The sequence below is a fragment of the Scyliorhinus torazame genome, chromosome 10 (genome assembly GCF_047496885.1).
Source record: "Scyliorhinus torazame isolate Kashiwa2021f chromosome 10, sScyTor2.1, whole genome shotgun sequence".
NCBI classification, from domain to species: domain Eukaryota; kingdom Metazoa; phylum Chordata; class Chondrichthyes; order Carcharhiniformes; family Scyliorhinidae; genus Scyliorhinus; species Scyliorhinus torazame.
The window spans coordinates 33,288,575-33,306,950 of record NC_092716.1 but is presented as its reverse complement, the minus strand read 5'-3'; the positions used below and the strand labels follow the sequence as shown (position 1 = coordinate 33,306,950).

The 18,376-nt window shown below is 39.9% G+C and overlaps 1 protein-coding gene across 2 annotated transcripts in view; it reads left to right on the top strand.

Moving 5' to 3' along the window:
* The window catches only part of gan (gigaxonin), a 121,933-nt gene extending 104,571 nt beyond the window's left edge, over nt 1–17,362 (top strand). For both annotated transcript variants that reach the window (XM_072517930.1, XM_072517929.1), the window contains exons 10-11: nt 221–330; nt 1,189–17,362. In XM_072517930.1, the coding sequence (XP_072374031.1) occupies nt 221–330; nt 1,189–1,385 (307 nt within the window). In that variant the 3' untranslated portion in view covers nt 1,386–17,362. The remainder of the gene's footprint in view (nt 1–220; nt 331–1,188) is intronic.
* Nucleotides 17,363–18,376: the final 1,014 nt, after the last annotated feature.

Below are 18,376 nucleotides of genomic sequence, written 5' to 3'. Positions count from 1 at the left end.
ATTTAAATCATTGCACAACCTGTAGAAAAAGGACATACATTATTATTCAACCCTGTTTAATTTTTTTTCGTGCTGTTGATGCTTCACTCTAATCAACAAACTTTTAAATGATCTTGCAACGATCCTGTTTCATAATACATGGAATTCAAAATGAACCAAACATCAACTTGCAGTTCTGATCACACCGTTATTGTCTGTAATGCATGATATTGTTTTGCAGATGGATATATTTGAACGATCAGTCGCTGTGCATCCCAACAAGCTCCTCTTTTGTATATGGTGCTGTGCCTATTGGTGCCAGCATTTATGTTATTGGAGATTTGGACACAGGTGGGTATCTGGTCGTTAAATGTTTGGATTCAACCTGTTTTTCAAAAGGCAGAATATTATGCTGGTATAGAAACATCCTATATTACAAAGTGGTGGGACATTGCTCTTAGCTGAGATTCTTTTCATGCTCATCCCATATATTGAAAGCTTGACCAAGCTGGACAAAGGGTGTGTTTCTGGATAAAGGAATTAAGTAAAAAACTTTTGCCCACCTCCCAGCTGCCGATGGAATGGGTTGATGAAAGTTGCGTACTTGAAAGTACTTTTTGCTCATTTAATTAATCTACCAATTACATTTTGGAGTTTATTTTTTAATATAACTATAAAATACATTTGGCTGTCAATTTGAAAAAAATAAAAAATTTAGAGTACCCAATTATATTTTTTCCAACTAAGGGGCAATTTAGCATGGCCAGTCCACCTACCCTGCACATCTTTTGGGTTCTGGGGGTGGGGCCCACACAGACATGGGCGAATGTGCAAACTCCACAGTGACCGGAGGCTGGGATCGAATCCAGGTTCTCAGTGGCGTAAGGCAGCAAATCTAACCACTGCTCCACCGTGCCGCCCTGCATTTGGCTGTAGATAAAGGCTGTTTTCGAACAATTTGCCTGGAAAGTGAGAATTTTGCAGTAGAATATTTAGGAAGACAGATCATGTGTTGCATTTCTTACCGCAAAAGAGCGTCAATCATAAATGTTCTCTCATGTTTTAAGTGGCACAAATTTCCGTATTTATTTAAATGGCTTTTAACTATAGTTATTTTTGGAGAACGCTTGCTTCACCACGTTGTCAATGAAACTTCTCCAGTGGTGCCCGAAAAAGCAGTACTTGACATCTTACCTTCATTACTTCCAGGCACACAGTATGACTTTGTCAGAGAATTTCGCAGAAATACAGGAACTTGGCATCATACCAAGCCATTACTCCCTTCAGACCTCCGGAGAACAGGTTGCGCAGCTCTGCGGATTGCAAATTGCAAGCTTTTCAGACTACAGTTACAACAAGGTCTTTTTCGCATACGCATTCCCTCTGTAGGGCCAAGTGGACCATAATAGAAATGGTCAGTGGTTATACTAGTTAGGAACAATACATTATATGTCATAATGGGGGATAATCTTGCAAAGCCTGATATCTCGCATTGAGATTGGTCATATCTCTCATTGTGACAGATTGGTCGCGGCTGAAAACGTATCCTGCAAGAGCAATGCATTATCACACACATTATGTGAACCAGGACGGTTGCACATTTTTCCTTATTTTCTGAAGGCTCAGTTATGGTATTTCTAATTGTAGAATTAAAATTGCAAGACATTAATGGATAGTGAAACCAAATCTTCAGCTTCCTAATATAAAGTAACCTGAAATTGATATTTAATGGGTACAAATCTGAAAAGAAGATAGCTGTTTGAAAAATGAAATGAAATGAAAAAATAATTCTGGAGATAGTTACTATCGCTGTGAGAATGAACTCTGTTCTCATGTAAAAGTACTGTTGTAAACTGTAAATACGTTTTATTTTTTCACTATGTTAAACAATCATTCTGATACAAAATGTTGCATTAATTAATAACTTATCGCTTAAAGCTCAGGCTTGTAAAAGCAAAAAGAAAATCAAATTTCAAAAACCAGCAGCGAAAAGTGGCTGTATTTTATGTCCAGCTTGCATGGACCATACAGCACCAATTCCACACTTTGGTGATGGAACTGATGGGCAATAGAATTGGTTACAGAAAGCCTAGATTTGACCACTGTTCATTTCTGGACGAGATAGCAGTTTTTTGAAGTGTCTTATAGAGTGGCTACATCAGAGTGGGATAAGGTTGTTACTGTTAGAATTATATCGGTTGTTAACTTAATGTCTTACACCTAACTTTCAAAACAATATTCAAGTTCAATAGGTGGCAAACTTCAAAATAATTACTGGACCTGTCGGAGAACGTTACATCTCTGCTGTAAAATTTCACATGAAATTGAAGCAGCTTCCATTCGTTATATTAGCAAAATTATTGCTCTTTTCGACCTTTTGCTAAATCACATTACATGCAATAGTTGTTTGGTAGTACAGAATGAGTATTCCTGAAGAAAGAAGACTTTTGTTGAAGCTTGTCATCTTGCACTCATCAGGACAATTTGCAAGAATACCAACATCAGGGGGAAACTGACATTGGCATTCTTGCACTCTATCCTGATGACAGCAAGATGAAAAGCTTCAGCAAAATCAGCCTTTTTTCAGCAGATGCATGGAATGTTTAAAACCACAGATGATTACACTTGTTATTCCCATAAAATGTTACTTACATGAAACTATAAATTATGAACTGACAGCATTGTCAGTAGGGTATAAACCTACAGTGCTATTCCAGAGACATCTTTGCCAGCACATCAATGTACTTTGTACATGAAACTTTTACCATCTTAATTAACTGTTTGCTGCATAGTTTAAAAAAGTAGGCATTGCACTACAGGATACTCCTGCCCTCTGAAATGATCTATCCATTCCCCTCTGTCTTGTCACCTCCCTTTTTCTTTCAAGAACTTGGTCTAAATTTTTCTCTTTGCCTTGTGTCAAGTTCCGCATTCTATCACCTTCATTTTTTTCCAACATATTCCTCTCCTCTTTCTTGTTTAATTATTATAACTTTTAGAGTATGATCTAGAGTACCCACTTTTTTTCCAATTAATGGGCAATTTAGCATGGCCAATTCACCTGCTCTGCTCATCCTTTTGGGTTGTGGGGATGAGACCCACGCAGACACGAGGAGAATGTGCAAACTCCACAAGGTCAATGACCCAGGGCTGGGATCGAATCCGGGTCCTCGGTGCCATGGGGCAGCAGTGCTAACCACTGCACCACAGTGCCACCCTTTTTTTGTCAAATTAACTGCGACAAATTAGCTGATATCTTTCTGAATGTAAGAAGCACTACATAAATGCATATTGTTACACTCACGGTGCTGATAATAACTCACTTGTGTGTTAACTGGCTACCCCACGCGTGATGAAATTGTCCTGTTCAACTTAGCGTATACCTTCTGCTTTATCTGTGGAAGTTCAATTTTTTGAAAAAAAGCAGTATTCAGGCCTGTCAGATTTTATGGGAGTGGTTACAAATAGAATTATTGTACTGTAATTGTAGCTTGGACGTTGCAAAATGTAACATCGTGGTGAGGTCACATACTTACCTGACAGCTGACTGCTGTTTGAATGTTCTGTCATTTGCGTTAACATACCGCAAATTGGGTTCACTTGCACAAAATTGCATTTGGCATGGTTTTTTTTAAGCATGCTATCAAGATATTCACTTGCATTCATCATGCGTGGTAAGAGTGAATGATAGGGCTTTTAACAGTTTCAGCTATAATTTTTTCATATTAAACTCTTAAGGCTCCATTACACTCTACCGAGCATTTAGGCTTTTGAAATTTTTCTTCAACTGTTGCATCTCTTCTGAATATGGTGATTTGTGCTGTGGTATAGTTCTGCGGTCTCTTGCAGCCTCTGGTACCTTGGCTAAAATACAAGCTTAAATATTGAATTCCAATTAGTGTGAGCTGAGCCAGTGAGTACCAGCAGCTTAATTGATCTTACAAAGCATTAAATTCAAGCCAGCCCCTGTCCCCATTCTTATATGCACGCATGTATGTATCCGCACACACCCCGTGTTATTGGCAAATTATTAAAACAAACCACCCCTATTGAATTTAACTCCCTTTATATCTGAAAGTGGGGAATAAAGTGGAGAGCAATTGTTGTGTCTTTATTTGCTGCCCAGCTGAGATTGACTGACTTAGCACAGATCCAGAATTGAATTTGGTCTGTTTCGGTTCTGTATGGCTAAGCACCACATTGTATCTATGCACTGCTCAATGGGTGAGAGCTGCCCAGTGTGTACTTGTATTCATGTAGAATAAAAGTTGTTGCTTCTATGCTCTTTAGTCGCTGGTGTTCACATAAGACTTCATAGGATCACTGTTCTCTGTATGGCAGAAAGCAGTGATTTGGCAATGGCTTAGGTGATCTTCTGAAGCAAAATGATGGCAGTGTGTTGTTTGAACACCTTTGTTGAATTAGTGCTGCAAATTCGTTGGACCTAGAGCTTGTCCAATAATCTCTTCAGCGTGGTGTTGAGACATGAAGACCTGATTGGATTTGGCTTTAATGTGCCTGGGGCACAAAGGAAAAGAAACTGCTATGTTTCCAGCACTATGACGAAACGTCAGTGATCTGTTGGAAGTGCACTATGGATTACGCCCTCATAAGAATCAGGCATAATTCTGGTGGTGTCCATGGTGAAATAGTTTACTGTTTTTCACTGCACAGTCTCACTTAATTGAGGTACCAAAGAGACATCACCTGCTGAACTGTTTTTCAATATGAATCGCTACCCATAGGAAGAAGGAGAACAAAGAGACAAATCAAAGTCTAAATAGACTTTGAATACTCTTCAGTGTTTTCTGAAGATGTTTATTTACATAGTGGTTAAACATTAATACATAAACATCAATTTTATATTGAAACCTAAGTGATATTACCAGATTAAGTACCACAAAATCATCACCTTATGCTATGTACTATGCTATCTTCATTTAAGGGCACTTAACTTATGCTCGAACAATTAAATGCCACTAAAATAGCTAGCTTGGGATGTACATAATGCAACATGATGCGGCAGAGTAACATGAAACATCCGTGTGTCCCATACTGCTGGGTATCATGCCACAATATAGTTTACCAAATATAATTTAACACAACAGAAATATTTGACCCTTTAACATTTTTTTGTAGTTGAGATGTGTTAAATTATTGATGCAGAGCAATAGAAGATGAATTCACATTTATTTCTGTGACTATTAATTATTTTAATTAATTGAATTTAATTATTTCAATTAATTAAATTTTAACTTAATGTTGCCCAGTCATTAAAGGAGAGCTTTTACAGTTTAAATTGAATTTAGATATGTAAATTTCCAGAAGTTCTGTAGTAACTTTCAGTACCAGAGATTTGCAACAGTACTGTGTAATTCCTATGCTGCTGCATATGTACAACGCTCTATTCCTGTTGATTCAGTTTTTTTGCACCAAACAAATCAGGTTAGCCAGTAATTTTCATTCGGCAACCTCTCCAAGCAGTATGTCTAGACTGCAAAATATGGGCATTTCTCCATTCCGCAGCCTTTACCCCTTTTCACTTTTCTGCGTATTAAATTGCAATCATCAAATTTATAATCATTTGGTAGTACGGAACTCGGGTATTGCTGAAAAAAAGAGACCTGTTGTCGAAGCTTTTCATCTCGCACTCATCAGAAATGCCAAAATTTAAAGGCTGCAACAATTTACACTGCATGAGAAAAGGGTGCTGATTAATTGTCAAGTCAACTCTGATAGAGGTGTTACTACACAAAATATACCAAGGAATTATTGGTTTTGTTTAATTCAAAAGAAGCACAGTGCCTGGAAATATGTTTTCTGCTTGAACATGTATGTAGCTTCTAGCGAGCATAGCTTCTTGCTATGGTCTGAAATTGGTTGTTAGCATTATTCTTGGCACACTCAGGATTGTTCAGCAAGAGCTGTCCAATCACACTTAACATTAGATATTATGCTTTGAATTTTGCAAGCATGGAAAATTTGCTAAAAATCTTCAATCCTTTCCTTCGCCCTTTAAAAATATATTGGCAATATTAGGCACTATTAATGTTACTTTAAGCTGACTAAAACAGTATGAACCAATAACGCTATGTTTACTTCACTAGTGCAGTCATCAAATAATTTCTAGAAATTGTTTTTTATGTAGTTATGTTTTCTAAGTATTTATATTAGATATTAATAAAAATGTTTAAATATCTGGCATTCATTTCATCATTGCCACAAGCTTTTGCTATTTACAAAGTTGGGAAAATTTGAATTCCAGCCAATTATTTCTTTATAAAATCTATGAAATTGATCCATGATATTCCTGTAGAAATGTCAAAATTATGAAATTCTCATGGTGCAATTTTAATTATTTGAGGGATTTTTGAAGACAGTACATTCAAAACTATTTATATATTTAAAATAAAGTTTATCCTTTCCCTCCTTTCACCTATGCAATAGGGAAACTAAACTTTAGTACTTTATGCAATTTAATTAGGGTATGCAATGTTGTCATAGATCTGAGGTCTGCTTTATATTATGTGATAAGATAGCTGTGCATTATTGTCGAACAACATATGATCAGATGCATATAATCCCCGAGGATGATGCAATTCGGCCTTGCTGTTCGTAACCCCTCATTCTGTTGAATGGCCAATAACATCTCAAAAAGGTAGTCGGGTATTAAGTTGATTTCAAAGCCACAGGAGACAAAAGATCCCAAACTTCTCATGAATAAGTTTTTAAAATAGCTTCTGTAGTGTAAAATGTTGAGTGTGTTGTGAGCGTGGTAGATAACCTTTACAAACAACTTGACTCCCTCTGTTATAGATTATGATGTCCTCCAAACCTAGATGTGTTCAGGTTTTATAACTCACTCCAGCCCAATGTTTTGTATACTTGTTGTATGTGACCAACCTGGCCATTGTGCATTGGGGCTGAATCCCACCTTGCAAATACCAAAATATCTGAAATGCTATGACGTTGGCAGAGACTCCTCTATCCATCTCCATTCTTGGTGGCCGGCCGACCATTCACCATTAATACAATTACAATTGTGGCTGACTTGCTCACTTAAATATTGCTTACTCTGTAAACTTTGTATTGTTCTTTGGTGTCTATTTCTAAACTATGCACCAAAGTTATAGTTTCTTTGTTTGTTGACCCTTGGTAGGCTTTGTTTGGGTCTGCATTTAATTCTAATGCGCTCACGCATCTTACAGGCAAAATGCCTTGCATATTTAAATTTTCACCTCGCTGAGGGTGCTTTCCCCGCACCACTAGCATTCTTCTAAGTTCTGGATTTCCAAACTGAACTGTCTGTATCTCTGGACCATGTGTTGCTCACTGCTCTTCGACTCAGTGCTTTCAGCGCTCTCATCCCTGACCGCCCGGCTACCCGAGGTTTCCCGCCATGACCTCCTTCAACCACAGGCTTTGCAACTAGAGATCCTTTTTCAGTGTTTTCTGTTCTGGATCTTTTCGCTCTTGACAAGGTAAATTCTGGTTCTGCTTACCGTTTTTTCTGTATGATGAGGTTATACACACTACAAACCAACCTATCTCAACATCTCGTTGAGTGTCGAATCCGAATTCACATTGTTCGGCTAACCACCTTAACTGTGCCATGAACATTGCTGTCGTTTCCCCTGGGTTTCTCATTGTAGAATCGGATTTATATTGCTGCTTTATCACTGATGACTTTGGGTGCTTTTTGACCAGTAAAACCAGCTGCTCGAATGTTTTTGTGTCTGGACCCCTGCAGAAGGCAAACTTTGAATCAGATGGTAAATCTGAGCCCTGCTCCACATATTGGAGTCACTGCTCTGTTTCAGGGTCAAATGGTTCCAACTTCGCAAATAAGGGCATTTTGGCATTCGAGTTATTGCAGTAGCATTCCTTAAAAGGGTTGCTCTCCCAACTTGCACCGACGACAGAAATGTTCCACTTTACCTCGTCGCCAAAAGACCGATAGGGCAGGTAAATGAACTGCCGTTTACTTTATGTGGGGGGGGACGGGGAGGCGATAAAGGATATTGATAAGAAGGCTTCAAAACTCAACAGCTCCTGGACCCCGACTGTCAACAGCCCACGCTCTGCTCTCGTGATTTCCTGCAATTGGCCAAATAACTTTCCACCTGTCTTCTCCCCCCCCCCCCCCCACACACACACACGCACACACAGGGGCATGCCAACACAAGGAGACAATTTGCATGTTGGGTGGCAGGGAAAATATTTTTTGTATCATCAATTCTAAGCAGAAGCAGTGTAACGCTCTGCTTAAAAGTTTCTCATGAAAGAAATGACTGATCTGAAACCCAAAGTATTTGCATCTTGACTATGACTAGATCTCATAAAATTTAAGCAGAATCATAGCAGAATTTAATCTCTGGTGCTGGTTGCTGAACTGGGCGTTTTCCACTTTGTCAACTGATGTTCTTGGTGAAATGCAACCTTTACAAAATGACTTACTGGCTGCCTCTCATGGAGCACACAGTATTCTAACGTAACATCTTCCATCCAATTTGTTTTCTTTTATATTATTAATGCTGCCCGAATACCCAAACTCTTCCATCCGTACTTTTAGAATAATTTGCAAACTTTCCAAAGACAGTAATATAAAACCTTTGAAATGTTTTATGCTTTCAACTAATGTATGTAGTTTGGGATATAAGATCAGTGGTGGAACAGGAAAAGAGCCTTTATTCTATTTAACCTGTTGCACACAATTGTGATGCATTTTGTCTCTCAATTTATTTAAAAAAAAGCCATCCTAGCCAAAAGCCATGCAATCTCCTTGGAGATGCAAATATATAATATTCGCTTCCATAAATACATTATTTGTCACATTCCACCAGTATCATCAACTCAGCAGCACGAACATCCCCTTTAACCTAGTGAGAAATGCACTTAATTTGGGGGGAAAAAGTAAATGCCTTGTACAATAGCACGGTAGCACAGTGGTTAGCACTGTTGCTTCACAGCGGCAGGGATCCAGGTTTGATTACCGTTGGGGTCACTGTCTATGCGGCGTCTGCACATTCTCCCCGTGTCTGCGTGGGTTTCCTCCGGGTGCTCCGGTTTCCTCCCACAAGTCCCGAAAGACGTGCTTGTTAGGTGAATTGGACATTCTGAATTCTCCTTTAGTGTACCCGAACAGGCGCTGTAATGTGGCGACTAGGGGATTTTCACAGTAATTTCATTGCAGTATTAATGGAAGCCTCCTTATGACACTAAAAAAGATTATTCTTATTATTTTAATTTACCTTTTTAAATTGCACTTACTTTCTTCTTATAACATAGCTGATCTTTGATTTCCAAATTTCCCTGTAACGTTGCTACGCAGTATCAATATCCTTTTCCGAGCTCCCATCCTCTTTTATCTCGGCTAAAGCCAGCAACTCAAGCCTCTGTCAGTGATGTCGTTGAGCCAGTTGTTAAGAATGCAAAAGTAATATATTGTTAAAACCATCAGCAGTAAGTATATCATCTGAGATTACGAACTATGCCCCCACAACCCAAAAATGTGCAAGCTAGGTGGATTGGCCACGCTAAATTGCCCCTTAATTGGAAAAGTAAATGAATTGGGTGGTCCAAATTTTTTTTTAAATGAACTAGGCAATCAAAAGAAGTGCCTGCTGTTGATTGTGCAACCCATTCCAATATCACCTTTTGCCTGAGAAGGTATTAATTTTCATTCCCCGCTACATTTGTGAACTTAAGCACAATGTTTGGCGTTTTATCAACCTCGTGCTCCACTTTCAGCACTTCAATGTGAATCTGTTGTATAAGAACAAAGGTAGTTGAGCTGTAGCATACGTTTTGTACTTTTGATCTATGCATTTATCTGCACTGCAATTCCTGTATTTGAGTAATTAACAATTTTCTGCACAGGGAGGAGAAAGCCAATATTATTGTGCACAGATGACTAGTGTTGATTTTTAAAGGTGATAGTGATAATCCTTTCCTTTTCCATTTTTGATATGTTCGTAAATTAACGTTCTGAATGTTATACTTTATTATACCATGGTGATTGCGCTGCTGAATTATTTAAAACAAATCTAAAATTCTATGTGGAACAAAACAGCACACTAATTTTAAGTGTTCATTATAAGTTGGTCTGACATGTCTAACAGACATAGTACTGAAAAATATATTTGTCTAAAAATTATTTTATGAAAGGGCTTATATTTTAGTAAAGCTGAGAGTACAGAATTTTAACAAATCTATAAATCATTGGTATGAAGCTGCAAAAAAATGGCAGAGTGGGCTAACTTTTAATGTAAGCATTCACTTGTGATATAAATGAACAAAGCTTCTCTGATATTGCTAAATTATACTTCATTTAAAAGGAGTCAGAATTAGTAGAGATGAAAAAGTGAGCTTGTGAATACAAGAAATCTTTATTGATCAGTGTTTTTTCAGAAAAAAATCATAAATGCATTCTATTGCAGATGCCAATACTTTATTACTTTTGCTCAGTATGACCTTCGGTGGCGGCCATGGTGTGAGTGGTCGCACACAGGGCAGCTCCTGCTCGAAGGGATTGGAAAGGAGCTTGAAGGCAGGGATGGTCTTTCTGCAAGAGACGTACATCCGCGTGAAGGACCAGGTTAGGTTAAGGAAGGGGTGGGTCGGGCAGGTTTTCCACTCGGGGTTTGATTTGTACCCGGGTCCTCAGCGCCATAGGTAGCAGTGCTAGCCACCATGCCGCCCAATCCCAGCTGAATTTTATAAAGAGTTCACAACAAACTTGGCGCCACATCTGTTGGGGGCATTTAATGAAGCGCTGGAGTAGGGGGAGCTGCCGGAGACAATGACGCAGGCATTGATTATGTTAATCCCGACAAAGGGGAAGGCCCAGTGGAATGTGGGTCGTATAGGCCCTTATCATTGTTGAACACAGAAGTGAAAATATTGGCTAAGTTGTTGGCGGGGAGGTTAGAGGATTATTTCCCGGGGATGGTTGCAGAGGATCAAACATTGATTTACACAGGGGTACGAGGCAGGGGTGCCTGTTGTTGCCATTGTTGTTTCGCTGGCCATAGAGCCGTTGCCAATGGCACTCGGGGTCGGCAGAGTGACGAGGGATTATGAGGGGACAGAATGAACATTGGGTGTCGCTCGATGCCGCTGGCCTCTTGCTGTATGTTTTGGATCCATTGGAGAGTATGGGAAGGATCATGGACCTGTTGGGGAGGTTTGGAGAGTTATCGGGTACAAACTGAATGTAGAGAAAAGCGAGGTTTACCCGGTGAATGAGCTGGGATTAATTTAGGGGGGATGCCATGTAAGGTGGCGAGGGATAGGTTCAGATATTCAGGTAGCAACGGAATGGACGGGGCTCCATAAGTGGAATTTAACGGAGCTGGTGGAGGAGGCCAGGGGAGATTGTAAGAGGGGGGATGCACTGCACTTAACGTTGCCGGGGTGGGGTCCAAGTGGCAAAAATGAATATTCTATCAAGGTTCTTGTTTACTTTTCAGGCACTCCCAATCTTTATACCATAGGCCTTTTGTCGGAAATTCAGCAGTATTATTTCGAGCTTTGTATGGGCGGGGAAGGTGCCGAGGGTCGTGAGGACCCTGCTACAGAGGCAGAAGCAGCAGAGTGAGCTGGTGCTGCCGAACCTGCTTCATTATTACTGGGCGGCGAATGTGGAAAAAGTGTGGCGATGGTGGGAAGGAGAAGGGGTAGAGTGGGTTAGGATGGAGGGGGAATCTTGTAAGGGTTCATGCTTAAGGGCTATGGTGACGGCAGTGTTGTCAATGGCACTGAGTAGGTATTCATTTAGCCCGGTGGTGCAGTCCATGGTGAAGATTTGGAACCAGTTGAGGCATTTTAGTGTGGAGGGGATGTCGATGTTAATGCCGCTGTGCAAGAATCATGGGTTAGAGCCGGGGGTGGATGGCTAGTGTATACAGGAGGTGGAGGGAAGTGGGGTTGGTCAAGATGAGGGATCTGTATTTGGAGCAAGTGTTTGGCAGTTTGGAGGAGCTAAGGGAGAGAGTAAAGCAGCCGAGGGGGAGCGAGTTCAGCTATCTGCAAGTTATGGTCTTTGAATGAAAGGTCTGGAAGGTCTAGGTTGCCGGGATACACCATGCTGGAGCAACTGCTGCTTCCGGATGTGGAAGGGGAGGGAAGAATTGGGGATATATACAAGTGGCTGGGGGAGCAGGGAGGTGAGCGGGTGGTGAGGATCAAGGAGAAATGGGAAGGGGAATTGGGAGGGAGATCAGTTGGGGAGTATGGAGTGAAGCACTGCGTAGGGTAAACGGGACCTCCTCTTGCGTAAGGATGAGCCTGATACAGTTTAAGGCGGTACACAGGGTACATCTGAAACGGGCAAGAATGAGTGGGTTCTTCCAGGGGGTAGCAGATGAGTGGGAGGGGGCCAGCAAATCACGCATGCATGTTTTGGGTTTTGGGGTTGTGAAAAATTGGATAAATTCTGGACGGGAGTGTTTGTGGTCCTAGCCAGGATAGTGGGAGAGGAGGTGGACCTTTGGTGGCAATATTTGGAGTTTCAGAGAAGCCAGAGCTCATGGAGAGGAGGAAGGCCAATGTTGTGGTCTTCACCTCTTTGATAGCCCGGCGGCGAAGTTTACTGGAGTGGCGGTCGACTTTACCACCAGGGGTAGCGGCTTGGATGGGTGACCTGTACGACTTCCTGCAGTTGGAGAAGATAAAATATGAGTTTAGGAACTCAGCAGAGGGGTTTGAGAAAAGGTGGGGAATGTTCATGACCATGTTTGAGGAGCTGTTCGGTGGTGGTGGGGGGCTGGAGAAAGGCGGGAAAGCTGTTCAAACTGTTTAGTTGATTGTTGGGAAGTATGTTTCCTGGGATGTTTATTTGCTGTGACCTTTTTTGATACATGTTTGTAATAAAATACATATATTTTAAAAAACCTTTTGCTCAGTACATCCATTAACAATGTTTCTTCAGTTATTGTGTGTATGATAATTCTAGTGCAGTGATATGAGACCTGATCTTGTCCTGTGTTATCAACCATTTGTGTTTCAGTATCAAGAAGCTTCAGAAATAACTCTAAGTTCTACTTTAGACAGATGGAAGCTAGGGAAGTGGGTGAATAAACTCCAATCTGTTTAAAAAGTGGTATCTGATGCACTTTTTCAGCAGTCGACCACTTGAGCTTAAATATAAAGCATCGTAATGTTGAAAGTACAGTGTTAAAATACATGACTGTTTAAATGGAAGGAAAGGAGAATCTAGATGGTCTTAAAAACCATTAAGCTACAGAACAACTCCCGCTTCTGTGAATCAGTTCAGATTTGCACATTACAATGATTTACATACATGAATAATGTTCTATACTAGATATAGCTTTACATTTAAAGCTGAAATATAAAATAATCTGACATGTTGTTGCCATGTGAAAGGTGTCGTTTTCTTTGAGTGACCGATCCTATCGCTATCAACTCTTATTTAGTTGATCTCTGATGCTATCTTCACTTGAGGTTAAATGTGTGTTGTAATCAATTTAAGGTTACCAGAATTTAATCCAGAGTGGATTTTTAGGAAGTAATTCTGCTCAATATTAAGAGTTAATCAGCATAGAATAAGCAAAATCCAATAAGTAAAGCTGCTTGCAATATAATGGACCATCGCTTTGTCTTGCACTCAAGTCATACAATTCCCAAGGTTTTGACACCCAGCTAGTATTCATGCAGAAGTGAGGTGTTAACTCTAGTTTACTGACAAGTATTTATGAAAGAACTTTCACTTCTGTTGAAGGGTGAAAAAACATTTAAATAAATCACTGGGGTGGGGGGGCTAGGTTAGAAGTTCATCCGTAGCCAATATATTTGGTAGCCCATCAAAATATCTACGTCATTCACCATTGGCGTTCCTTGAGTTGCATGGTGTAGTTTCAATAATCCCTGCAAAATGATGAATGCGACAAACATCTGCATGTTTTTACCATGCGAAAATTCAAGCTTTGCCAGTGGGTGAATATGGCAAAGTGAAAGTATGACCTGTTCCAGCACTGGTTGTCAGGTAGCTACATTTAATTGTCCACTAATATTGTGATAGTTTTGCTCTATAGCGGATAGCTGACGTAATGTTTCTCTCACGTCAAACCAGGGTATCAAGGATTATTTTGTCACTTTAGCCTGTTGTTGATGACTTCAGGTACCAGTCAAAAATTTTCCGACAATCAGGAATGTTGTGAATGTAGCATATTTTTCACAAAAATTGTTTCCTACATTTGTGTTTAATTACTTCTATTGTATTGCGGTCAGTCGCTCATAAATCGTTTACTTCTGCACTCTAGCTTCGCAGTTGGTGCCCAAATAGGTCTTAATATTTAAAACTTGACTGTGCAAATTTCCTCCATTTTTCTTCTGATCACCTGTATCATTGTAATAAAAGACGAGGTTCAATATTACTATTTTGTGATATTGTATAGACTATACAGATTTACAGTTTATCAAGCAATTGAGACACTTTTCAAGTGAGTCTTTATGGTGATGACATTTGCACTGATCTATTTTAGTGCAGTCCTCAAGTTTCAACTGCAGTGTCAACTGTAATACAATGTTTAGTCACTGTACCCCTAATTAACCGCCTTTCCTCTTCCAGCGTGTTTCAGTATAAAATCCCAGGCACAATGCTGAAAGGGACATATGCAGTAATGTCAGTCCATATCTCATTAGTTGTTGGCCCCCTTTACAACGCAAAAATAAGAGAATCAAACAATTGTGTGCTCAATTAGCAGTGCTGACCATTGTATTAATTAATACTGGGATTTTGTTATATTTTGAGAGGACAGCTAAAAATGTGGGTGCATTCCGTTTTATTCAATCAAATAATATGATCTTTGGGTCCTTTTACATTGAAATTATGACCCCCAGAAAAAAAGGTTATGTGACGCACTATTCTGGTAGAAAGGTATTAATAATTAATAGAATCCCTACAGTGCAGAAGGAGGCCATTCAGCCCATCTGGCCTGTACCGACGCTCCAAAAGAGCACCCTACCTAGGCCCACTTCCCCACCCTATCCCCATAACCCTAGCTAACCTGCACATCTTTGGACTATAGGAGGAAACCGGAGCAGCCAGCGGGAAACCAGCGTGTGCCATTAAAAATCTCATAAACCCCTGTCCATGTGTAGTTTGCACATTCTCCCTGTGTTTGCGTGGGTCTCACTCCCACAACCCAAAGATGTGCAGGCTAGCTGGATTGGCCACACTAAATTGCCCTTAATTGGGGAAAAAAAGAATTGGGTGCTCTAAATTTTCTTTTTTTTAAAGTCGCATAAACCCTATGTTTTCAGCCATGTCTTGTATAAGCTTCCTTAACTCTCCAACTATTTGTTTCGCCTCCTGTGAAATTATTTTACTATGTTCTTAACAGTAGCTACATTAAAGTAAGTTGTGGGAAGTCCGATTGGCACCTGCAATTCAGTTCAATGTAGCAATTGATCTTTGCCATAATGCAAAGGAAGGAGCGGCACCTTGGCACAGTGGTTAGCACTGTTGTCTCACAGCGCCAGGGTTCAATTCTGGCCGCAGGTGCCTGTCGATGTGAGATTTGTACATTCTCCCCGTATCTGCGTGGGTTTCCTCCAGGTGCTCCAGTTTCGTCCCACAATCCAAAGATGTGCAGGTTGGGTGGATTGGCCATATTAAATTGCCCCTCAGTGACCAGGGATGTACAGGTTATTGGGATAGGGTAGGGAAGTGGGCTTGGCTGGAGTGCTCTTTCAGAGGATCGGTGCAGAACTCGATGGGCTGAATGGCCTCCTTCTGCACTGTAGTAGTTCTATAAGTACCACAAGGTGCTAGTATTAACCACAGGGAGAAAAAGAGAGAAAATCATAGGGAATGGTCATCTCTGAGCCATTCTTACATTTTGTTTTAGCAACTGATCTATGTGACGTTAATGGAGGCCAGGGAGGAAGCCATTTCACACTCCGGGATGGTGTGTGTAACATAGAAACTTAAGATAACTTTCTAAAGAGACTTTGACCATTCATATTCTGTCCCTGTTCTCTCTTTCTTCTCCCCCCCCCCCCCCCCCCCCCCCCCCCACACACACACACACACACAAAAGCAAAATAAAATGGTGACTAATATAGTTTTAATTTTAATGTAATTTGTTGAAATCGGGGCAAGAATTAAACTATTGTATTTCAGAAACAATTAAATGTATAATGTTACCATATTGCCTTACTTGAATGTGATTTTTTAAAAAAAATTTAGAGTACCCAATTCATTTTTCCAATTAAGGGGCAATTTAGCGTGGCCAATCCACCTACCCTGCACATCTTTGGGTTGTGGGGGCGAAACCCACGCAAACATGGAGAGAATGTGCAAACTCCATATGGACAGTGATCCAGAGCCGAGATCGAACCTGGAACCTTGGCGCCGTGAGGCAGCAATGCTAACCACTGTGCTACCGTGCTGCCGAATGTGATATTTATTCTTAGCTGGTGTTAACAAATGCTCTGTGTTACACGCAGCATTTATTAACCAGCAATTTGAGGAATATAGCTGGCTAAAATTTAAATGAAAGGTGTAGTCAAATTTTAATCCTAATATGCAACTAATACCAGTACTATGTACATAGATCACAAATCATTGTGTAATTTATTTATATAACTGATGTGCTTCTGCTCTCCAATTACAATTTTAAAACTATGTTGAGTGAACAGGTCGAACTTCACTTTAAATTTGGTTTCAATACTGATCGTACAAATGTTTGCATTGAGAGAAGTTTGCTTGATCTCCAGTTCTAAACTTTTGAGCCAGACAGAAGCTCAGTTTTATGTCTAACCTATGCAGATTTGTATTTATGACTCTATATAGCAAGTACAACGGTTGCTCATATTTATTATTCCTCACTGATAACTCACCATGAACAGGCCATATTCACATTTGTTTTCTTATTAAAACACGTTCTCTACTGTTGGAGTAAATCTGACTGACAAGAACTTGCTTTAATTGGAGCAATGTTTCAAAAGTCAAAGTTGGTGTTATTTTTCATACAGGCCATTTTGCTATTTATCAAGTGAAGCATGGCAAGAATATGTTTTTTTTTCAGGTGACCACATAAATGCTCATTTTCAAGGTATTGAAAGTTGTCTTTTTCTGAAGATTATTTTAAAAAACTGTTTTGAACGGAGGAAAAACTGATGAAATTGCTGCAATTGGCATATGGTTTGTGCCAATTTAATTTTTATTGATTAAATTAAATGTAATCTACTTTGTCTTGTCATGTCAACAAAAATGGTTGGATCTGCTTGCCTTTATGTATTAGGGCGTATTAAAGCTTGGGGGAAAAAATTATTTTATCAGAAATAGGGGCTTACGGTTAGTTGAAACATATGTAACTTTGACAAATACAATGCTAATAAAACTGGTGGAAGTAAACTGGTGTGAAAAGAATTTCAATCTACTGGTGTGTTCTTGGTGAACTTACTGCTTTTAGGCCACAAATAATTTAATTTGTTCTGGTTTGACATTTGAAAAGAGAGCAGAAGAGTCTTTCTTCCACCACAGTCAAATGCAGCATCCTCCCAGTTAATTGTTTCCAACATTTAAAATGTATTTGAGACAGATCTATGCAGCTGTTAGAATGCTCTTTTGTATTCGAAAACAGCAGTTTCTAAATGCTTTTATGTGAACAAGAATTAATGTAAGTCAAAATTAAATCTAATAACACTAACATTATTTGTCTATCGATTGCCATTTAAGTATAAATGAGAAAAACATTAGTCCACAAATACGTTTATGTTTATTGTAATTGGAAGCAAGTTGAGAAATTTCAATTGATTGGTATGGAATATCATTACATGACTTTGGATGTATAAAATCACAAATTTATGAAACTGTTCACTATTGTCTTTAAAATGTAGTACATTCAAGATTACAGGCTTTGCCTTGTGCTTTCAGAATAGATTTCCAAGCAGTACTGAGTGGATACGGTATGGATATGGGTCCATGGGCATCAGTGCCTTTCCAGTACTTTATGGGTGAAAAGACCTAACACTTTTGCTTCAATACCACAAATGTATTGAAAAGATTTATAGGCCAGAACTTGACACTCCCGGGCTTTTAGGCAGGGTTGGGGAGAAATAGGGGTGTGTGAATTTGAACGGATGGGATTACCTCCTGGTTTCCACCGGCTCCAGCCACACAGTGATTTTTATGCTGGTGGAGGCAAGGCCTTGGATAGGAAGCCTGCCCTAACCCTAATCGAGGCCCTTAAGTGAGAGATTTTCCTGCCCACCCTCAATGTTTAGGCTGGCAGGAGGATTGAACTTCCATGGAGCAACCCCAAAGAAAGAACCGTTACATCTCGGGCACGAAGTGGTGGCCCCTCTGAAATCTGCCCCCCCCCCCCCCCCCCCGATATTGCCCCCTTCTCGTCCTCCCAATGCCTTC